Here is a 25,177-nt window from a genome sequence, read left to right as displayed (position 1 = left end):
GTTCAAAATCTCCTACTTACGAACCCATTTTCGGTTATGATTTTATTGTATAATGTGGAAAATTAAGTTATTTATAAAATGATCGAAAAAAATTAAATATTTATGCCTGAACATCCACAAAATAAAATAAAAGGCACTTTTTGGCCACGTTTTTTTCTTGCATAAATCAAAACAAGGTGATGGTGTTTTGCGGGAATTTAAACCTTATCGCCATCTACGTAAGGGTTGTTATTGATAGCGGCTCAATTTAAAATATTACACGACGTAGTGCATCGCCTTAATAAACAATCATTCCTCAAAATATTAAAAAGGAAACATGTTAGCACTGCTTACTGCAGTTTAAAACCAATGAATCGAGCCAGATTTCACGGTTTTAGGTTCATTTTAGGTTTTCTAAATTTGACATATTATGGCAAGCTTGCAATACCAAGTCACCATTACGACTAGTTCAAGATACCTCACCGCAGAGCATATGTTGGAGCACAGCATGGCATCACAAGAGGAATGTTGCCATTGAATGAAATTTAGTCAAGTATTTTATTACTCTTTAACTAACCTTACAAATTTTATGTTCACCTAACTTCCCAAATGTCAAGAATGTTAAAATAAGAATTCATATACTATGAATGGACTAGCTGACGTGTACCCAGCGTTGCTCGGGGTTGTGAATGATTTGGAGTAAAGTTTTGATTCTAAGATAAACATCAACTTTTCTCTACTTTCTATAAATTGAATATGTAATATATAAATATATATAAACCTTCCGGAAAGAATTCTCTAAATGATAGTGAAAACCCCATCAAAATCCATTGCGTAGTTTCGAAGAACTAAGCGCATAGGCAGACACGGAATGCGACTTTATTTTATACTATTTAGAGATAATTCAGTAAAGTTCAGTACAGTAATTTAAATGAAAATAAAATGTTTTTTTCAATTTCACCATTTGTAAGGGAAAATTGACCTTGCTTCGACCTTACACCCACGAGACATTTCTATCAATTTTTTTCTCAGTTCGTTCATGTATATATCCAGTTAAAATTTGCCATTGTTTGGTAATAATAATTCAATTTATAGCCTTAAATAAATGTAACGATACTGCTGACTGCAGTGCCTACTTGAAAATGTTTCAAGTTGAACATTAATAACTCGAATATCGAGGGTTACTGTGGAATTTTTTTTTTTTTAATTATTAAAAAAAAGGGAAAAATCGCCCGTACATTAAATGAATCTGTGAATCTGCATGAGTAGAACGTACTACGACTTGGTACATCGATAAAACCCTGTATCAATACGATATTGACGAAACCCGTCATTTATGGTTAGTTAGCGATATTTGCAATGCACAATCAGAATATGATTCCTACAGTCGGTAAACAAAAGCCGCTACTTTTAGCGCGGCCTTCAAAGTGTTGGATAAGCTGTCAATTTGCACAAATTTTTGGATAATGTCGTTCGTTATGCAAAATAACTAGCTTATTAATGAATGAAGGTGAACCAACGAAGCTCTCAGAATTGAAAGAAATACACTTAATTAATTCATCCAAGACGCGATGAATTGATTCAGTTCAAGCTTGAAAAAACTAAAGTTGTTAGTTATGACTAAATACCTCATTAACCCCTGACCCAAATGTGTCGACTGTATAATAAGATTGAGTGTGCTGAAGTAGATATTTTCGTCGATAATCTATACAGATTCAAAAAAAATGTTCTGCTGCTGCTAAACAATATGTTTAGATAATTATATTATGTATCACTGTAACTCTCGTGTCTCTTGTCTGTCCTAGTATTATTTGTCATTTTACTGAGCTTATGTATAATTCTATATTATTATTTGTTTGGTTTTTTAATTGTACGTAACCTGTGTTTAATTGAATTTTTACCTGTATGTATGTGATTTGTAGATTTTTGTCTGTAAATTAACAGAGCTTTTGTAACTGGATAGTTCTCACGTAAGTGAGAACATCTGTAAAAACCCAGTATAAATAAATAAATTAATTAATCAATTAACCCTTTGTTTAGTGTCTTAAAATACATGCGAATTACCAACGTATATTAAAGTTCATCGTTCAATTCGAAATTGTCAATTTATTAGTATTTTTATTTTTTAGGTAGCCGTTTCACGTTTACGAATATCATTCCATAGACAGATGAACCAGTGTTGCCAGCGTACATCGATTTATTAGTTATTGCATTATCAATATCGCTCTGGCTGTCAACACGGCGAACGAGCTTGTAAAATCGGTATAAAATCATCGGTAGTTATGTACGCCTATCGATCCTATATTCTATAGTTATAGATTTCACTGTGTTACACCCTCTATATACGAAAAAAAATCATTTGCGCACTTGGAAATGATATAATTCAAAACTGCGCTATTTTAGAAATAAGTTTTTTTTTATCATCGCAGTGCGCAAAAGGCTTTTAATTTGTACATGGGTAAAAGAGTACCGAATAAATCGAGTTCAAGCTGCAACTATGTTCTTTAAAATTTATTCGATTTTTAAAATAAGTTCAGTGGAAACACGATATTCCGTACACTGCACAATGTCGACATGATACGTTTTTTCAATGTTACCCTCGAGTAAATGCATATTTCATTTTCCCGTGACCTTGGTAAATTCATATTACATTTTGCTGCGTGTCTAATAAATTGAACAATGGCCGATAGCTCATTGTTGGCCAAACAAAAAACTTCCTGGAAAACAGCAACTCACGGACTTACAAAAGCTTATATTATTATTATTATGAGGCACGCTTTTCCAACTACTGCATTTAAATTTTTTGAGCACGGTATAATATGTATAAAATCTTTCTTTTCCGATTTTATGTCCGGGTTAAATCTCCCCCATAGGAAAAACTAAACCCTTCCACACACTTTTCCACAAATGATCATCTAGTAAATCAACATTATGCAAGTGCATTATATAAGCAAAATAAATACAAAACAATACAAGAACAACACGTCAACTCACCAGAGATCAAATGGGAAAATAATTCACCGACTCCAGATATTTTCATATCAGAGGGTTCGGCTCGGTAGAACTCCTAACTGGGCCTATAAATCCTACTTATCCCTCAGCATAAATATTTAAAAATTCTTTCGTTATCCTACATGTATTCAAAATGACCGACTTTTGCATCTTTATATATATATTTTTTTGATAGATCTAATACGCCTAAATTTTTAATGAGAGAGCTAGGTGAGCTATGTTTAGACGAAAAACCGTAAGTTTAAGCCGTTTTTAATATGTTTGTGATAAATACAATTATTTTTAACTTCTTCTTCTTCTTTATGTGCCGTATCAGGTCCCTCCGACGTTGGCGATCACTCTAGAAAATGTCTCTTTGCTTGCGCTGCCCGGAATAGCTCCTCAACACTTCTAATGCCGGTCCACTCTCGTATATTTCGCAGCCAAGACATTTGTCTCCTACCAGGCCCTCTGCGACCCTCTATCTTGCCTTTCAATATTAACTGATTTATAATTTTTTATTTTTTATTTTAAATTTTTAACTTCAAGTGTATTATTTATTATTATTTTTCTATAAACTCGTTGAATATTTGTCCTAGATTTGTAAAAAAGTCAAGAGATGTCGTGGATATATTTTTTATTCAAGGCCCTATTTACATTGCAATTTAATTCGGGTAGAATCTTGCAATCATACATAAAGATATGAGCCAAAAATATGCATTGAAAAAATATTGGTACACTTAAATATGACCGAAGGGTGTAGGGTCGAATAAATAAATCAAACTTAGTGGTAGAGCAAAGCTCCGGCTAGGCTGAGGTCCTGGGTTCAATTTTTTTTTAAATATTGGAGGGGGATCGTAACAATTTATTTTAAAATACAATAAATAGCTGATATTAACCCCGTAGCGACCGATTTTTTCAAATTTTACCTAAAAAATTAAAGTTCGAACTCGATTTACTTATTAACTATTTATAATAATATAACTCTATTACTAACTTATATACTTTTTGCTCGATTAACTCGATTTAGTCGAATTTCGAACTTGCGAGTCGTTAGGTAAATGCATCGAAATATCGGTTATTCATTTGGAAACGTGTTTCAATTATCGTTTAAAAGATAAACAAATAAAATAGTGTAAATTAAAAATCAATGTAATTTGTAGAACAGCTGACTAAGCGCGGATAAATGATATGTAGGTGTTTTTAAAATTTTAAAAAATGAGAAATTTATCGTATATTAGTTTTTCATGAAAAATCACTCCCCAAAGTTTCACGGTATGAGCAAGGAATACGATGAATATATGTATGAAATAAAATATTTTAAAATTAAAACCATGTATTGAAGATTGTCTACCTGCTGGCTAATAATAACTTTTGTTCAGCCCAGTCCCAGTGTTTTCTTTAACCCGGTAAAACAAATATTGTTGCGAAACACCCCGCGCTGTTCGAGTGTCGGAGCTATGGTTGGGGAGAATGGGTTTGGGGTTGTTTGTTTTTCCCGTCAGCAGAGTTCGGAGTGTTCGCGTAAACAAAATGAAAATTCTGAACAAATTGGATTTGAGCAGGGACATATGGCACGGATGTTTCGGATAGGATTGTGATTTTTTTTTGAACTGGGTAAGATAATTATAGATTTGTAATATTTATTTCAGTTTGTCAAAAGTTGAACTATATATACCCTTTCATCTGACGTATGAAAATGAGGTCTGTTTATTTATTTTCAATTTTCCTTACAATTATATAGGTCATTTTTACACAAATAGCGCCATCTAGTGATTGAATATCTTTTTAGGCTAATTGTTCGTTTTTAGGAAAAGCTCATATTGGTTAGAATGTGATCTAAACTATATTAGAAAGAGCAAACACCACGATTTATATTCTAATCTAAAAGTTAACTATAAAATAATTAAAATGCAAGCCTCTCGGTACAACCAAGGTTATGCGTAACTTGAGAAATATTTATGACACTTCTGTAATTTTTTAATTAATTATTTTTACATGAAACTAATAAAAAATGAGGTGACAGTAATTTTTATAATACATTTGTCCAATAAGATGTATATTTTTTCGTTCTCTGTTATTTTAGTTCAATGTTTAGACGAAAAAACGCAAGGTTAAGCCGTTTTTAAAACTTATTTTTTTATGTTTACATAAAAAAAATATATTTCAAAAAATGTATGTCTATTTCGAACAGTAAAATTTTAAAGCGGATCTCACCACCTTTCTAAAACAGTTTTTAGTTTTCGGGTACATTCAGAAATACTCCAATTATTTGGATTTTATTGGAAAACGGAAACACTCCGGCCTTCTGACAAAATATGTCAGAGACCTGAGGGGTTGTATTGTAGCCCTCTAAACAAATGTGTAGCTATTTATTAATCGTTCTTTATATATTATATTCTAGTTCGAACCAGTTCGAACCACTATCGGTCTGCACAAATACATTCAATCGTGCGCTTTATAAAATTATTTGTCTGTAAACTGTACAATGTTCCCACTTGTGGTTTTGATTTTTGTCTCCTTGTCTACTATCTACTCAGAAAGGCCCATGTATAAACTAAGATTTAAGTAGATACACAGTGTCCAGAAACTCGTAGTATAAGCGGGATACTGGTAAATCTACATCACATAGACAACACAAGATTATTTTTTTCGATCTGAGCGTTTTGATTTTTTCTTACCTTTGGAATATTTTCGGCAACTAAAGGGTTAAAAAATTTTGGAGCTGGAAGAATTTAAAAAACATTAAACAGTAGAAATTAACCCCCTAGCGACCAATTTTTTACCTTTCTAATATTCTCGGCAACAAAGGGTTAAAAAAAAATTTGGAGCCGGAAGCATTTTAAAAAGCATCAAACAACAGAAATTATTCCCCTAGAGGCCAATTTTTTTCAAAATTTCAACTTTGGAGTGGATTAACCCTAAAAAATTCAAATCAAAAAAGTTATATCACAACATCAAGTCCAAATGTTATGTAGATTCACTTGTTTCCCGCTTGAACTAAGATTTTCCGACCATTGTTTTTATGATGGAAATAAGATAATTCTCAAGTTGATTAATGACAGTTGAGCTTTTAGTAGTAGATACTCTCAGTATCGCCCTGGTCATCATTCATAATCGAAGTGTTCGCTCAGGCTTAGGTGTTGGTGACCATATCTGAACAGCAAGGTACTTCTCATTCTTCGTCTTACCAATATCATTCCCCTCCCTATTCCCTCCAACCTCACATTATACCCCAATTCGGAACGCCATAGCACTGACTTATATAACTAAACAAAACCACAATTTCCTCTGAAATAATAAGATTTGTAAGTAGGTACTTAAATACCTACATACTTAATTAATAAACATTTGAAAAAATAATCATTAATGAACTATTAATCCGGTTGTGTACCAACGCTAAATTATCGCCGTGCGCTACCTGATTGTATTTTCGTAATAACTTACTTCTATTTAGCAAAATTATGTTTTTGACAACTGTACTGTCTTACCAGATAATGTGTTTATATATTTTGTTATGAAAATTGATTATGAAGAAATGATTTTTTGATCGTGCGTACCTGCTACTTCGGCGATAATACCTATCTAAAAACGGCCACCATTTTGAACCGAGACCGTAACATAACAATACAAATTTACAGACAGATAACGTGACACACAGGCTCCGTCAAAAATATCTCCACATTCAAAAAGATTTCACGAAAATATTTTTCATAAAAATTTTAAATTCCGTTCATTATTTTTTCGGTCCGAAGGATTTTAAATTACCTTCATTGTTTTTTTCTGTCCATTGAAGTTTAAATTCCCTTCATTATTTTTTATTATAGGGTTCGCCCGATCCGCCATTGGCAGGAAGGGTTCTGCATGCTGGCATTTTATTTCCACCTCTCCTTATTCAGCGATTATAAATTTTATGATACGAATTTTTCCACCAATTTTCCCACTTTAACGAAGGGCGGGGCACTGAAGGCGGGAGGTTTGCTCACACTCCACAAGAGCGCCCCTGTCTGTACATTATAAAGTACTACATCGGCACCCGGTTGGGCAACGTTGTGAGGCGGGTTAAGGTATGGGCTGTTGGAAAGGATTTATTAATGCGGGTCTTGAAGATGCCCGGATTTTATGAAGGTGGAAAAATGGATGCTGGTAGCTCGATCCACATGCAAGCTGACCTACGCAAAAACGAGTCGAAGAAACGACCCGTTCTCACGATGATAGCGTTAACTGCGAACGGGTGTTCCGCTCGTATCCGTCAAGTTTTGTTTACGTGATTATATTTGGATATGAAATGTATTTTTTTGTCATTAAAAAAGAAGATAATGCTAATAAATCTAAAAGAAACGTGAAAAAGAACAAAGCACAGGAAAAAGATAACCGTCAGAAGTAGGAATCGAACCCAGGATGTCTCGTTTTACCGGGACACGTGAGATCCTGACATCCTTTATATTACTGGTACATTCTTCTTCAACCACTCGACTCGACTCGACTTCGACTATTTATTTTTATTTATGGCCGAAAAATGGATTTGTATGGATTTCTTTGGATTTGTATGGATTTTTTTGAAATTGTTTGGATTTGTATGGATTTGTAGGGATTTATATGGATTTGTATGGATTTATATGGATTTATATGGATTTTTATGGATACGTATGGATATTTATGAATTATATAGTTGAAATTTCTACAGTAACACGGAGGCTGTAAGTTTTTTCATTCTAAAAATATACTATTGAAACTATTCAAAAATACTGAATCCTCTACAATACCGCGTATTCATCAAACTAGGTCAAATCACAATGACATAAAAAAAATATTCCAGGTCAAAAAACCATATTCGAAAAAACAAAACCCAAAGAAATTATATTAATTTTGCGGCGAAACTCCACTACATCCTTCCCCTGATATAAAGCGAATAGAAAATTTGATTGATTACAAAGCAAGAATAAAAATCTGGCTGCAAGAGTTTAAGGCGGTGCAATACGTCGTTTAATATTTTTAATTGAGCCGCTATCAATAACAACCCTTACGTAGATGGCGATAAGGTTTAAATTCCCTCTTAACACCATCCGCCTGTTTTGATTTATGCAAGAAAAAAACATGGCCAAAAAGTGCCTTTTATTTTATTTTGTGGATGTTCAGGCATAAATATAAAAAAATTTTTTTCCATTATTTTATAAATAACTTAATTTGCCACATTATACAATAAAATCATAACCGAAAATGGGTTCGTAAGTAGGATATTTTGAACTTTAAAGCAGTTTTCATAGGCCTTTACATAATTTTTTTCTGGGCTTATAAAAAGACTTATCTAAAAATACTCGATTATTTCAAAGGCCAAGATGTATTCTACTCGCAGTATTTAATTAAAGCATCTGAAACATTTCTAGGCGACCAAATTTTCAAACCAAAAACACATGATTTTGCATTACTACGTATGGCATCGCCTTAATGAAAAAACTGCGAAAACATTAAAAACGACATGGAAAACTAATAAAACAGAAATGAATAACTTTATATCGCCTCAGCACAGGTGACCCTAGTGAGGAGGACTAAGAAATACAATTTACTGTGCATCTATTTAATATCATATTTTGTATGTACAATGTTTAAATAGTCGCTATAATAAAAAATCTACTACTTTTGCTAGTGCATTTACCATGTCAGTAAATTCTGACGCATTTTTTTTCGAAAGCTGTCTTATTTTAAAATTATTATGAATTTTTAATTTGTGTTCATCCTTTTTGAAATTTTAAAGGTTCCATAAATTCCAGACTGAAACGGTTCCTTCTTTTTTCTCATCCTTTTATAAATATTTTAATGTAAATTCAAAGCTCTATAGCTCATGATGGAGATTTAGTTGGGAGTTGAAAACTTTGGATTTACCAATATATTCCAGGTAGAAAAAACTGTGCTCATTTCGTGCAAACCAGACTTTAAAGAGTAATTGCTACTTGAGAAAACATTTGTCTACTTTATTGAGATGTTTATTCACAGATACAAATACTTCCTATTACGATTCTGCCAAAATATAACATCCCAACTGCCACTCTACAAATAATTCAACATTGCTCATACGCCAACACCAAACCAGCCTTCAATCCCGACTTACACCAGCATCAAATCAAATCAATTATCGTCATCCACTCACACGACTAAATTGGGAATTAACTCCTTACAATACGTCGCATATACGAGTACGCATGGATGCATGATCTGGGCAACAAGTTTGGGGGTACTAGTGATATTGTTATTGATTCCATTTATAGAATTAAGATTTGTTAAATCCTATAAATTATAGTAGCGTTGGTAATGTTGGCGGTCCGTCCTATTTGCCTACCCCGGCGGGGAAACGGCGTGATGGTTACTTATTTAGTTAGTTACACTCTTCATTGAAGTCCCCTTTAAATTCGTATTCTTATGTAATAATAATTTATTTTTTTAATTGTATTGTTGTCTTTCCTGAAATGAATATTATTGGGAATAATGTATTTTTTAAATTTTTTCCGACTTTATGTCCGGGTTAAATCTTCGCCACACGAAAAACTAAGCCCTTCCACACACTTTTCCACAAATGATAATGAAATGTCAATCCACATTATGCAAGTGCATTATATTAACATAATAAATACAAAACAATGCAAGAACAACACGTTAACTCACAACAGATCAAATGGGAAAATAATTCACCAACTCTAGATATTTTCATACTCGTATCAGAGGGTTTGGCTCGGTAGAACTCCTAACTGGACGCATAAATCCTACTGATCCCTCAATATAAATATTTAAAAATCTTTCGTAATCCTACGTATTTAAAATGACTGATTTTTGCATTATTATATAAATTCTTTGACGGACCCAATACGAATATATTATCGTTATTATTTTGTAATTTATTCACACATATAAATACGTTGTTAGTTGTGATTTGCAAACCGTTCAACATTGTCTTCAATTGTTCATTAAAAATCGTTACAAAATTCAATTTCCAACTGCAAAGCTTCAATTGTTTTGTGCGCCTTTCCATTTAAAAAAGAATATTCAGGAAAGCTTTCCAATTTCGAAAAAAAGAATATTCTTTTGTTTATTCTGTCGAGTGAAAAGGTCAAATTTTTATCTGTAAATTTTACTGGAATTTAGAAATGTGCGTTCGTTTAAAATAAAATTATTGCGTATCGTTCGCAGGTATTGTTAATTGTGGGACGGAGCTTTATCGTTTGGGCATACTATGTTTTTGTTAGTCTGATAAATTTGTGACAAACGGGATAAATAATTTATGTTTGGAAGTGGAACTCAAAAACATGTAGATATGTTATTTTTTAATGATAAAATAAAGTTTATAAGACAAAGTTTTTATGCATAGCACAGAGGATAACAAATTATTATTAGCATTATTTACTAAAAATAAATGCCGCCGATGAGAATTGAATTGAATAAATTTGGTTGTTTACAGGAAAAAAAAATAATAAGCAGTAATTGTCGATTGAAGTACTTGTACATATTGTATTATTTGGCGGGTTGGGAATAAGCCGACGTAGCTCAGTGGTCCAGAGCACTTGACCGGACATTAGAAGGTGCGGGTTCTACTCCCGTCGGCGGCATTTATTTTTACTCGGGAAATATTTTCAACTCGATTTCGTACGAAAAGACGTATTCCTGCGCAAATACATAAGTTACCATTAATAATAATAATAAAAATGTAAAGTATATTTGCGACACAGTGGAAGATACTCTCAGTATCGCCCTGGTGTAAGACCAGAATTGAAACGTTGCTTGCAATGCCTTTGCCGGTGTTTGGTGACCAGATCTAAATAGCCAGGTTCTTCCCCACCTTCCTCCTTACCCCCCACCTTCACCCCACAACATACCCTATTGGGGATGCCATAGTCTACCTGGCTCCAGATGGTTGGAAGCAGTTGGGATTGTTGTGCGGACTCACATATAAAAAAGGTATCACATAATTAAAAAAAAAGTTAATTAGTTACATTAAAATATATATATATATATATATATATATATATATATATATATATATATATATATATATATATATATATATATTTAATACAAAACATATTTACTATAACATACTATCAAAGTAAGAATCGTTGCTCCCTTATCGTTGAGTTCTTCTTGACATTAAAAATATTATATATTTTGTAAAATATGTATGTATAAGTATGACCCATATTTAAAAAAATTACAATTTAAAAAAATTGAAAAGAAAGATTTCGTGTCGATTGTTTCAAACTCGATTAAAATGCTACACTATCAAGATGTTTTTAGTGTGTTGTCATCACTAAATTATCTGTTATTTTCAAAACAATAGAATATATTTAGTGAATATAACTTCTGGAGTCTTTTACCCATGCTATTTTGACTATTGTCTGGCCAAGTACTTAGCACTTTTCATTTTACTGTCCATCCCTCATTGTAGTTTACAATTTATTATTTGTACAATCTTCGTAAATCCAAAATGATGTATTGACCAACAGTATAAATACAAACCAATATCGAAATGTTTTCATTGTTTTTCACGTGCATTAATTTTCACATTTGAAAACTATTCCCTCTCTTTGAACAAAGTACATTTATTTGAAATCACTGCCTTTGTACTCTTTTTTCATACTTAATGCCATAATCCTATCCTCTAAAGTGTAGAAAATACAGTTATGATTTACTGTCAAGGTTGGAAATTAAGTTTATTTAACAAAAAGTCGCCCTTTATGTTATTAATGTCGTACCGGGTGGCCGGCAAAAACCCTTTAAAAGTTTGGTGGTACATTTGGACGTTAATATTTTTTTGTTATAGTTGATGCAGAATATTAAATGATGTTTTCCTACAGAGAGTTGGCATGGGAAAAACATGAATATAAAAAAATATTTGTGCGTGTAGGAAAATGGAAATCTCAATAAAATAAGTTGAGAATATATCAGTACCTTTGAATGTTTTTTGGCGATGGGGTATTTTCAGGACAGGATGGAATTATTAAGTCTTAAAGAGACTCGTGTTGTAGTGGGTATTAACTACAAATGTAATCCTAATTGTTGTGATCAATAACGAGTCGTAAAAATGAACCGTTCTCTTGTGGAAAATGTCAAGCGTGTACGAATATGTACGCGTTTCCCGACTGAGCGCCGCTTCTGTACTGGAAACCCAAATTACTTGAGGCTCGGATTACTGAAGGTTCAAATTATTGTAGGTTCAGTTACTGGGAGTTCATATTAATAGATGTTCAATTAGTGGAAGTTCAGATTACTATATGTTCAGGTAATGGGGGTTCACGTTACTGGAGGTTTTTATTATTGTAAGTTCAATTAGTGGAAGTTCAGATTACTGGATGTTTAGATTACTATATGTTCAGGTAGTGGGGATTCACGTTACTAGAGGTTTAGATTATTGTAAGTTCAATTAGTGGTAGTTCAAATTACTGGATGTTTAGATTACAATGTGTTCAGGTATTGGGGGTTCAAGTTACTAGAGGTTTAGATTATTGTAAGTTCGATTAGTAGAAGTTCAAATTACTGGATGTTTAGATTACTATATGTTCAGGTATTGGGGATTCACGTTACTAGAGGTTTAGATTATTGTAAGTTCAATTAGTGGAAGTTCAAATTACTGGATGTTTAGATTACTATATGTTCAGGTATTGGGGATTCACGTTACTAGAGGTTTAGATTATTGTAAGTTCAATTAGTGGAAGTTCAAATTACTGGATGTTTAGATTACTATATGTTCAGGTATTGGGGGTTCAAGTTACTAGAGGTTTAGATTATTGTAAGTTCGATTAGTAGAAGTTCAAATTACTGGATGTTTAGATTACTATATGTTCAGGTATTGGGGATTCACGTTACTAGAGGTTTAGATTATTGTAAGTTCAATTAGTGGAAGTTCAAATTACTGGATGTTTAGATTACTATATGTTCAGGTATTGGGGGTTCAAGTTACTAGAGGTTTAGATTATTGTAAGTTCGATTAGTAGAAGTTCAAATTACTGGATGTTTAGATTACTATATGTTCAGGTATTGGGGATTCACGTTACTAGAGGTTTAGATTATTGTAAGTTCAATTAGTGGAAGTTCAAATTACTGGATGTTTAGATTACTATGTGTTCAGGTATTGGGGGTTCAAGTTACTAGAGGTTTAGATTATTGTAAGTTCGATTAGTAGAAGTTCAAATTACTGGATGTTTAGATTACTATATGTTCAGGTTGGGGTTCACGTGGTTCAGTGGGGGTTCACGTTACTAGAGGTTTAGATTATTGTAATTTCAATTAGTGAAAGTTCAGAGTATTGGCAGATTAGATTACTATATGTTCAGGTAGTGGGGGTTCACATTACTAGAGGTTTAGATTATTGTAACTGCAATTAGTGAAAGTTCAGAGTACTGGAAATTTAGATTGCTATATGTTCAGGTAGTGGGGGTTAACGTTACTAGAGGTTTAGATTATTATAAGTTCGATTAGTAGAAGTTCAAATTACTGGATGTTTAGATTACTATATGTTCAGGTATTGGGGATTCACGTTACTAGAGGTTTAGATTATTGTAAGTTCAATTAGTGGAAGTTCAAATTACTGGATGTTTAGATTACTATATGTTCAGGTATTGGGGGTTCAAGTTACTAGAGGTTTAGATTATTGTAAGTTCGATTAGTAGAAGTTCAAATTACTGGATGTTTAGATTACTATATGTTCAGGTATTGGGGATTCACGTTACTAGAGGTTTAGATTATTGTAAGTTCAATTAGTGGAAGTTCAAATTACTGGATGTTTAGATTACTATGTGTTCAGGTATTGGGGGTTCAAGTTACTAGAGGTTTAGATTATTGTAAGTTCGATTAGTAGAAGTTCAAATTACTGGATGTTTAGATTACTATATGTTCAGGTTGGGGTTCACGTGGTTCAGTGGGGGTTCACGTTACTAGAGGTTTAGATTATTGTAATTTCAATTAGTGAAAGTTCAGAGTATTGGCAGATTAGATTACTATATGTTCAGGTAGTGGGGGTTCACATTACTAGAGGTTTAGATTATTGTAACTGCAATTAGTGAAAGTTCAGAGTACTGGAAATTTAGATTGCTATATGTTCAGGTAGTGGGGGTTAACGTTACTAGAGGTTTAGATTATTATAAGTACAAATTAGTGGAAGTTCAGATTACTGGATGTTCATATGTACTTACTTAAGTATGTATGTTCAGTTAGGTAGGTACTGGAGTTTCATACTATTGGAGAATCGATTTTACTGGTAAATAATATTATAACATATTCAGGTTATTGGATGCTCAATTACTAAACATTATTAGAAAATATGATTCTCGGGTTTTGATTATTGATAGATCATCTTTATTGGAAGTTAATATTACCAGAGGCTTCTTTAAAACATGTTAAATAAAGTTGTACCGTACCTAAACAAAAGTTATATGGTAAGAAGCCTAAAAATCGCATGAATCTCCAATTTTGTTCAAAACCCTTCGAAATCATTTTAATATAATGCTATTTCTTAAGAAGGAACTCCAGTCCCCTTTTAATCAACAACAATGAACTTATAACTTAAATAACAGTATATTTTTTACTGTTATTGTTAGTTTTAATAGTTAAAATAATTTTCAAAGTTTTACTTTTTCTGGTCTCCCATAATCACATCAAATCCACGAACATGACGTGTGATATCACCAGTCACCAGTCTCAAAGAGCCAAAATGTTAGCATCTAGTCACTAATGTTATTGTATTGAACCAAAGTGCAAAAATACATCCATGAGCGCACCTGATAAACAATTTACCGGTGTTTAAAAACCTGCATTACTACAAAAGAAAAATACGTTTTAGAAAATAGATATATTACTCACGTAGACTGCTTGTGATGTCAGAACGTGTCAGAATCAACAGCCCCAGTCGTACCAACCAAACGGCGTGTTTTAATGTGATGGTGTTTTGTTCAACTTTAAATGACGATTTATAATTTCTACGTTTAATAATACACAGGGTTTTCCAATAAGAGGTGTTATTTTGATATTCAACCGTAAAAGATCAATGGTTTCGTTGCTTATGTGGCACGTAGCACCGTCTTGTTGAAAGTAAATGTTGTCCAGATCAATACCATCTAATTCCGGCCATAAAAAATCATTAATCATCTCTCAATAGCGCAATCCATTCACCGTAACTGTTGCTGCAGCCTCATTTTCGAAAAAAGTATGGTCCAATGACTCCGCCAGACCATAAACCGCACCAAACAGTCACACGTTGAGGATATAGAGGCTTTTCAACAATAACTCTTGGGTTTTCCGAGCCCCAGATGCTACAATTTTGCTTGTTGACGAAGCCACCGAGGTGGAAATGGGCCTCATCACTCAAGATGATTTGAATTTGATTCACTCAAGTGAATTTTAATAATTTCAATGCGTTGTTGAAGCGTGTATCGTTCCATTTTTATTAATGGCGTACTTGTCAAATGTCAAAAAATGACAGCTTCAAACATATACCGAAATAGCGGGCTATTCAAAATAACACCTCTTATTGGAAAACCCTGTATAATAAAACTATATCAGCGTTTATTGATCTACATGAATATGCCATAATATTTTTCGCTGGAGATCCTTATTTACTTCAAAATACGCATTTTTGCGATACGGTGGGTAGTTTCCACGAGCCGAAATCATAAAAAGACCTAATGAATTTATGTCTGCTTAAAAGTTTTTTTTTTATTATTCCCACAGGATAATAATCTACCTTGATTCAAATATAATAAAAAAACTTCGTTATTCAATTATTTTTTATAGAAAATAATATTTTCTTATCACGACTGTCATTCAGAAGCAAGGCACAGATATCTTCTTATTTTGCAGAAAGTTTTACTAATTATTAAGGCAGCATTTTAAATTTGCGTTCCGTTTGCTAAAGTGAAATAACGTGTTTTTACAACAAGCATTAATCAGGCGCTTTTGCGGTAGGAAATATAATATCTCCCATTTTTTATGACCACCTTTTTACGGAAAGGATTAAAGTACGTGTAGTTTATGTAATATGAAATGATGTCTCGTACATAAATATAATTATTTCTTTTATCTGTATAAGAACTAAGAATTACTTTGTGAATATTGTACTGTTTATTTTTGTTATATGAATAATAGCTGACGTATAACCAGCGTTGCTGGGAATTATACTTAGGAGATAGACATATACTTCAGCTCACTTTTCTGTAGGCCTTTTCAAGATATTCAATTCCGTGGAAAATTATTTTGATGTATCTCGTAAGGTTTAGCCAGCGTTAGTAATGAAAGCGCCCGAAAATATTACTTTTGCGACTTCATTGCAAAACATAGACTTTTCTCTACTTTCTATAAGTATAATATGCATGTATATACATATAAATGCATATTATACAAAGTTAATATTTATTTATTTATTTATTTTTCATGTTCTCCGTAAAACGGTTATTCACCAATACATTATGGAGAAGATTACAAATTAGACAAAAAGTATAGCAAAACACATAAAAAGGTCAGTTTCACTACTTTGTGACATACGTCAAAAGATAATTGTTAAACTGCCTGTAGGTTACGTTAAAAATGTCGATGGTCAATGCAGACTCGTTGAGCAGTTCAGTCGCTCTGTTGACTGGGGCGTTCTGATAGGCAGAAGTCCTCGCTTTTGGAGCATAAAAAAGGGTATGGGACCTTCCACGAGTATACTTGTCTGGGACATATAAGTTAATCTCTTATGTTACTTATGGTCATCTCGTAGCCAATGGGGCTATGGGTTTCCCGATTGAGGTACGTTAAGCGGCTGAAGAGAAAGCGATGGAGATGGGGATAGGAAGGTTGGGAAGTACCTGGCTATTTTGATCTGGTCACTAAACACGGTTAAAGCCGTTAATCGCCAACATTTACTAGATTCTTATTTCCATGAAGTGAATCATTTGATTATACTGAATTTAACGGATATTTGTTTCTCCTTTAATTAGAACGGCGTTCTTTGCGCCCATGGAATAAAAAAAACGCAAGAAATTCTATGTGATTGTGTTTCGTGATCTAAAAATGTAACTAATCGGGCCTTAAATTTTCAATACAAAACTGTGTTTCACCGAGTTTTAAGATGTTAGGCAAGTAAGAGAGACAGAGGGCGTGCAAGAGGGCTAGAACCAAAAATTACTAAGGATGGGTTGTTTCGCAAAATTTTAACAATTCATCAAATTTCAACGTTCATTTTCGGGTTCTGTGAAAGTCATATTCAAGTTCTGTTGTTATATAATTATAGGCTAGTTGCTTGACCGAATTAAAATAATAACAGAACTTATGGACGGGTTGTTTCAGAGAATTTGAACAATTCTTCAAATTTCAAAGTTAACCGACACAGACGACTTTTGATCATCGTTATGTTTCATTTGAAATTTATTGAATATTGATGATTTTGTTTTGTACCATTATTATTATTCCAACTATTGATGTGATTTTGTTCAAAGTTAATGTTTGTTTTCTGCTGAAATTTCATTACTGTTCATTTGTATAAATACTAAGGGCGGGTTCTTTCAGAGAATTTGAACAATTCTTTAAAGTTATATGTTAATTTCCAAGTTTTGTGAAAGTTCTTTTTAAGTTATGTCATTATTGCAGTACTGTCAAGTAACTGACCTATAATGATATAATAACAAAACTTGAATGGGACATTCCCAGTACTCGCAAATGAAATCTGCAGAATTGTTCAAATTCTTAGAAATAACCCATTCTAAATCAACATCCACATATACCATGTTACTAATCCCTGCTGTGCAAGCTCACTTGATGATAAGATTAGTTTTCACATTAAAGGAGTAAAGGAGTGAAACAAGTAGTGCGCTTTAAAAGGGTAACCATTTATAGTGGTTTATTTTTGGGGTATTATGCCGTGTTGCACTAGCCAACGTTTCGGAAAGCATTACAGGGTCCATCATCAGGCAGTGAACAGATGATTACACGTTTGCCCTGATTATGATCACTGTAATGTTGTGTGTAACGTTGGATAAAGAAGGAGGTAGCGCAACCCAGCATTATACCACAGAAATAAGCCACTGTCATACTTTTGACCGTGAAAATCTCAAATCATATGATCAACCGTTCTGTCTATCAGTAGGCCTATACTATACTGCCTATACTGATTCTTTTCTCTATTTACTCTCTTTTCTACTAGTCTTATTTTCTCGGTAGCCAAAGAAATATTTCATCATCACCAGCACCAGGAAATTACGGCAATGTGTTAGTAGTGACCTGCTGGCCTGTGACTATGGTTTTTTTTTAGTAATGCCTCCTCATTTGCCTTTGGAAATAAGGGAAACCATAGAAAACCTTATTCAGAAGGAGATGGCCCTTCGTCAGTATAAAACAAGGCTGTATTCACGAAATGAGTAGATTGTGGTGAAGGTGTTTATGTATTTAGAAGCGATACGGTGTTGCAAGCATTAATCCCCTGAATGTGGTTTTCTGCTTTAGTTTTGGTGTAGTCTAATACCGGATATAGACTATACCATTATAAAGATATTTCCGATCGTAAAAAAATACCACTTTAAGCTCGGTCCAGACATGTTCTTTTGTCCGTACCGTACCTCCGTTTCGTACCAGCGTCGCGATCAAGAACGCTAGTTTGGACGCCCGTTCGGTACGGTACGGTGGTACGGCATCTCGATACGGATAGAGGTACGCTCCGATCCATCGCGAGTCGGTTTTTCGGCCCGTTCAAAGGCGATACGGTACGGGTCTGCGCCAGTCTGGACGTGTTCGCGGCGTCTTACATCTTTCTCTGTTTTTGAACAATTCTAACTCCCACCAACGTCGCCTTTTTTGTTTTTTTTTCGTTATATTATTGTGAATAACAATGAAGGACGCGCAAGCAATCGTCAAATTCTCAAACACTTCCGCAGTCGACGACATGGTGGGAGGAAATGGACACGCGATGATCGCAGCGACGTTACGGAGATACGGGCTCTTGATCGCGACGCGGATACGAAACGGAGGTACGGTACGGACAAAAGATGATGCGTCCAGAGTTTTTGGATCGCGACGCTGGTACGAAACGGAGGTACGGTACGGACAAAAGAACATGTCTGGACCCAGCTTTGGATACCGTGTCTTCTGTTTCCATGATTCTAATTTTGGTTTATGTTTTTTTTCCAGTCTGGCGGGTATGTCACGCAGCGTCACCGTGGCCGTGGCTTACATCATGAGCGTGACCAACCTGAACTGGAAGGAGGCTCTGAAGGTGGTCCGGGCCGGCAGGGCCGTGGCCAACCCTAACCTCGGCTTCCAGAAGCAGCTCCAGGACTTCGAGACCTACAAGCTAGTCGAGGTACGCACGCACTCACTCACCGCGCAATTACAGTCTATGCACAGAGGGATTATATAATAATTAATGTTTGACAAGTTCAAGTATTTCACCTAAAAATGTAGACAATTTGTCTCGACGCCATCTAGTGAGAGAGTAAGCACTTACAATGCCTTTCTCATATAAAATAAAGTTGGTTGTTTTCAGGTGAAAAAATGTAACAAGCAGTAATTGTTGAATGAAACACTAGTATATATTGAATTATTTCGCGGATAAGAGATAAGCCGCCATAGCTCAGTGGTCAGAGCTGTGGACCGGAAATCGAAGGGACACGGGTTCGAGTCCCGTTGGCGTCATGTATCTTTTATCAGGAGATTTTTCAATGTGGATGAGTGTTTCAGGCGAATAATTATTGCTTGAAAAATTATTGTATTGATATTTGACGGCTCGTATTTGCATACTCTTATAACTCACGTTTTATGTCTTAGTAGTGATTTTACAGATTCTAGATCTCTAAACAGCGGGAGTTTATATTGGTTATTGTTGATGGTTTGTCGTTTTTTTATGTGAATACAAGCGTCCCAAACTGATCCCAACCGTCTGGAGCCACTGAGATTATGGTATCCCCAATTGGTGTATTTTGTAAGGCAAGGTAGTAGGGAGGGGAAGGAGATGGGGAGGAGGAAGGTGGGGAAGTATCTGGCTATTCAAATCTAGGCACCAAACCATTTCAAGCAATGTTTCAAAACTGAATGGTTTTTTTTTTTTTTTTTTTTTATTTACTCCACACAGGAGGCCCTGAAGAAAATAATTTCCCTCGGGGCCTATGTCATCTTTGGGGATGCTGTGTGGAGGGTCTTTTTTTGGAGAGGAAGGAGTGAACATGGGTCTTGAAGAGTCCCATGTTGTAGGAGGGAGGAAACACAGAGGCAGGCAGTTCGTTCCACAGCCGAGCTGTTGAACTTAAGAACGAATCGTAGAAGCGACCCGTTCTCATGTGACAAGTGTCAACTGTGTACAAATGTTGGGCGCGCGTTTGGCGTGTATCCCGACTACGCACCGGTGCCGAAGGGATCAATGACGCTAGTTCCTCAGAGCATCTTCCATTGTAATACCGATAGAACAAGGACAGCATACCTACCTGACGCCTGTGCTCTAAAGATTGCAGTCCGTTTGTTAAGATTGGGGAATCTATCAAACGGACCGCCCATTTCTGCACAGAGTCAAGGGTTTTTTTCAGGTATTTTGGGGCTCCAGACCAGAGATGGCTGCCAAATTCTACAGTAGGGCGCACTTGCGATTTGTACAGGGTGAGCAGTTGTGTACTATTAAAGTATCTGCGGGCCCTGTACAGTACGCCCAGCTTCTGAGAGGCCAACTTTACTCTGGCTTTGATGGAGCCCCCGTACCTGAGCTGGTCACTTATAGTTACACCAAGCATATCAATGGAAGGCCTGTTCGGAAGATTGCTTCCGTTGAAGGAGACTAGATTATCATTTGGATCCCTTTTAGACGTAATCAGACAGGATTGGGTCTTTGAAACATTAAATTCGACGAGATTATTTTTACCCCAGGAGGAAATACTCTCGAGATAACCGTCCATTCTCTGCTTCAAAGCCCTCCGAGCCGTTGGAGTTTGTGTGCCCTTTGGGGGCTTGTCAAACAAAAAGCTATCATGACCTGTACTGTCATCCGCGTGACAATGAATCGGTGCACATGTCAAAAGGTCATTGATGTGCAACAAAAACAAAGTCGGAGACAGAACCGACCGAAGATTTATAAAGCGTGAGGAAGAGGTGAAACCGTCAGCAACTGCCTGAATCGACCTATCCCTTAAAAAGTCAGCAATCCACGTACACAGGGATGCGGGAAGTCCGTAAGAAGGCAATTTGTTGACAAGTCCTCGGTGCCAGACCCGGTCAAAGGCCTTGGATATGTCTAGTGCGACCGTTTGGGTCTCACCGTGACGTTCCAGGCACCGCCCCCAAACATGCGACACATACGCGAGAAGATCACTGCACGAGCGGTTCCGCCGGAATCCGTATTGACGGTCGTTGATAATTTTGTTCTTCTCGAGGTATGTGAGCAGTTTGTCGTTGATCACACGTTCCATCACTTTGGACAGAACTGATGTGATCGCTATGGGGCGGTAGTTGGCCGGGTTGGAGCGGTCACCTTTCTTGGGAATAGGGTGAATGACCGCTTTTTTTCAACCAGAGGGCACAGTGCCACACTTCAGGGACATTTTGAAGAGCTTTGTCAAAACTGGAACTATTTCCGCAGCACACCTCTGCAATACCAGGGCAGGTATTCCATCAGGTCCACTAGCTTTGTTAACATCGAGCCCCCGTATAACGTGGAGTACATCCCGATGCCGGATCCTCAGCTTTTTCATATAGAAGCCGCAGTGAGGAACCGACGGCGGAACAGCACCTTCGTCATCGAGGGTCGAGTTTTCCGCAAACATTTTCCCTAATAAGTTAGCCTTTTCGGTGGCGGTGTTTGCTAGTGAGCCGTCAGGTCTAGTAAGAGGTGGCAAACTGGGTTTGCAAAAATTCCGACCTATTGAGCCCGCAAGCGACCAGAATGCTCTGCTGCCATGCGGGCAGGCAGCCAGCTTTTTGCTGATCTGCAGGTCGTGTTCGAATTTTGACCTATTAATGATTCTCTTGCATTCCTTTGCCGATTTGTTGCCTATGCTGATCTGCTTTCGGGCGTTCGAGATGTGTTGTAGGCTCGGTAAGCCGCGTTTTTTCGTCGAACTGCTTCGGAGCATTGTCGACTGAACCACGGCTTTGAGCCCACACCAGTTTCTTTAGTAGTCGATTGTATGAAGCCATCCATCGCCGATTTGATGACTTCACCAATCTCCTGGGCACATCTTGAAGGGTCCGAAGTCCGAAAACAAACAGCTGACCACGGAAAAGCGTTGAAATGGGCCCGCATACCGAACCAATCTGCTGACCTATAGTGCCACACTTTTCTCCACACCAGTGGTGGTCCTACACCAGGACGATATTATGAGTATCTTCCAATCTGGAACGTGCTGCAAATATTCCTTATGGGTATTATTTTTAAAAAATTATCGAGAAATAACACATATTAATCAAATAAAATTGACTTGCGCTTGCTGGGATTTGAACCCGCGACCTCCGGATTGCCCTACGAGAGCCTTACGGAGTACTGTACCATCGATGTTTTGTGTCGACAGTGATAGATTGTATTTATGCTTGGATTTGGGATTGTGTTGATGTGATGTGACAATGTCCACCTAGTATTGTATATGGTTTTGTGATTCCAGGAAAGGAGGCGACTGAAGGAGCGCTACCCCTCCCTGCTGCTGGTGAACAATGATGACCGCGACTGCCTGGTGGCATTGGCCAGCTACCAGGCCATGCTCTCCTCCAGGGACATCTGCGAGGGTCGCTGCGCCTTGGGGCAGACCTGTCCCACGGGTAAACACACAGACAAGTGTTCTTAAACTAAAAACATATCCAACAATTGAGTTGTTAGCGACATACTCTGTTCGCATAAAATATTACTTAGGTCTTTTAAAATAATAGCGTACTTACTCTGGGCCAAAAAGACCTCATTCTCTTGCATACTGCGTTGAGTAATAATTTTAGTGTTGGAAATAGATGATTTAATTATTTTTGATCTAATATTTTTATATAAAAGAAGTGGACCCCGCAATGTACTTAAAAACGAAAGAAAATGTAATTTTGTAATGTTTTTAAAGGAATAAAGTAATTGAATTGAATTGAATTGAATTGAAAAATGCTTCGCTATTGCTAATGTCTTTCTCGGATGTCTCCGACTTCTTCCACCATTCACTACTGTATACTAAAACGTTTCTGTTAAAAAACTACATTACTTTGAATTTAATTTGACTCCGTATCTCATTCCGGTGCAGAGATATTGCGTTAAGTATTCCTCAGTCGTCCTCCACTACTTCTACCATTCAAAGCATTCTCTAAACACTCCTGGCATTAATAAGAACAAACTTTGAAATTTTCTATCAAAAACTTTCACAATTATACTACGGTTTCTTACAATACATTGCACATAAGCAATATAACGCATTACCTAGTAATCTAAAACTTCCGGCAACGAACAAAAAAACATTGGCAAAAGCTCTTAAAAGCTATTTCTTCAGCAGTTTTATTAATAACAAACTTTGAAATTTTCAGCATTATCGGTCGATTACTTTTCGGGTTTTGCATCCACAAACATACGCTGGCTGATTTTTTTTATATATTTACAAGTTGTAAATTATCAGTCGTATAGCCCTGATATATAAATGTTGATATGCTTTTATTTTCCTACCATTAGATCAAGGTTCCCTAGTTTGTATTATTGTCACAATTATACTACGGTTTCAGAGTACAATACTGTTATAAATAGATTACAAGCCATTGGTAACTCTTATGCTATGTTAGCTGATGTTTTTAATATGCCTCTATTGAAGTATAAAGCTGGACTAAACATTTTAGCAGTGCATATTTTAACGAGGTCACTGCACAAAAGGTTTTTTCTTTGTTTCTTTCATTAACTTTGTACTAATTCTTATCTCTTTTTTTAAAAAGTCTTGTTTACTTATAAAATCTTTTAATAATTTTTATCTTTTTTTTCTTTCTTTTCTTTCATCCTTCTATATTGACTGTCAATAATATCATGTATATGCCGTTTTCTAAATAAATAATACAGGTTTGTTAAAATTTATTCGCAAAAGGAACGTGGCTGCAATTTGGGAAGGTTAGACCTTCATGAGGATTTGTTAAGGTTTTTTATGGGTGGTACGTAAATTTTCGACTCTCCAGGCGAGGCAGTTGATTGACGCGTTTTCATATATTTCACATAAAATATGATTCTGCGAGACTTAAAATGTATTTTTTTTAAGACAGGAATTCAGAGTCCTATGGCAGAGGTGTTGGTTATACAATAAATGGTTCCCGTGGAAGCAGTATCCGTACCCTCCTTCCAAATTGAAATAAATATATTTAATTCCGGATAACTGAAATACAAAGTTGAAATGAACGAACTCTTAATATAAACCTAGTATATTATTTTTTATATTTCTATTAAGTTTTTATTTAATTTTAATATTTTTCATTGTATGTAAAAGTCTTTTTAGTTGTATGTAAATAAATAAATTTCATTTTATTCTACTTCAGGTGTGTGTCGCAACAACTCGAGCAAACGGCTCTTGCGGCGTGCCAGCACGCGCGCCACCCCGCCCGCCTCGCCGCGTGGTCGCCGCGGGGTGCGATCCCCCTCTCCTTCGCCCTCCATGCCGGCCGTGGGTGGGGGCGGCGGAGGCGGCATGGTGCGCAGCGACTCCACCGTCTCCTCCATGTCCAGCTACCGCCCACGCTCCTCGCCCGCCGGTCTCTTCTCCTACACAGGTAAAAATAGATGAATCCAAATCCTGCAGCTGGTAATTTCTTGCAATACTTAGTTTTGGTATAGTGCATAATTCTATTGATAGCCGATTCCTCTTGGAATGAAAGGAGACGGAATGTATTAACCGGTTCTATTATTTCTACACAGACCTGAATATATACCCTACACGAAAAACTGTAATCAAAAGGTATTTTCAAAGAAATAATTACCTTTAAAGTTATCACAACATTTCACCCCGGCACCAGTACTGGTATTGCCTCAGCTCGAGCTGTTCAGAAAAACTCAGCATCGTGACGTTGCATCGCCTCGGGACAAGCTAGTGAAATGAGGTGGTGTCTATCCAAAACCGAGCTGATATGTTTGCGATAAACTTGATATTCCTTTAAAAATTCAAATATATATTCATTTTTGGGACGCCTTTAAACGAAAACGAATTCTAACATGCACAGATAAAACTCCAAGGTGTGCTCCCCACATCTCTACTGCGTGCCACATATTATGCTATGATCCACTCCC

The 25,177-nt window shown here is 35.8% G+C and overlaps 1 protein-coding gene across 2 annotated transcripts in view; it reads left to right on the top strand.

Annotated features, from left to right (window-relative positions):
- LOC149422208 (dual specificity protein phosphatase 22-B) overlaps positions 1-25,177 on the top strand; it is a 228,845-nt gene that overhangs the window by 190,496 nt on the left and 13,172 nt on the right. For both annotated transcript variants that reach the window (XM_089633661.1, XM_089633660.1), the window contains exons 4-6: positions 19,111-19,282; positions 22,560-22,713; positions 24,433-24,663. In XM_089633661.1, coding sequence (XP_089489787.1) covers positions 19,111-19,282; positions 22,560-22,713; positions 24,433-24,663 — 557 coding nt within the window. The remainder of the gene's footprint in view (positions 1-19,110; positions 19,283-22,559; positions 22,714-24,432; positions 24,664-25,177) is intronic.

This window comes from Hesperophylax consimilis, chromosome 7 (assembly GCF_061612785.1).
Source record: "Hesperophylax consimilis isolate HC1 chromosome 7, BYU_Hcon_1.0, whole genome shotgun sequence".
NCBI classification, from domain to species: domain Eukaryota; kingdom Metazoa; phylum Arthropoda; class Insecta; order Trichoptera; family Limnephilidae; genus Hesperophylax; species Hesperophylax consimilis.
This window is presented reverse-complemented; position numbering and strand designations above follow the sequence as displayed.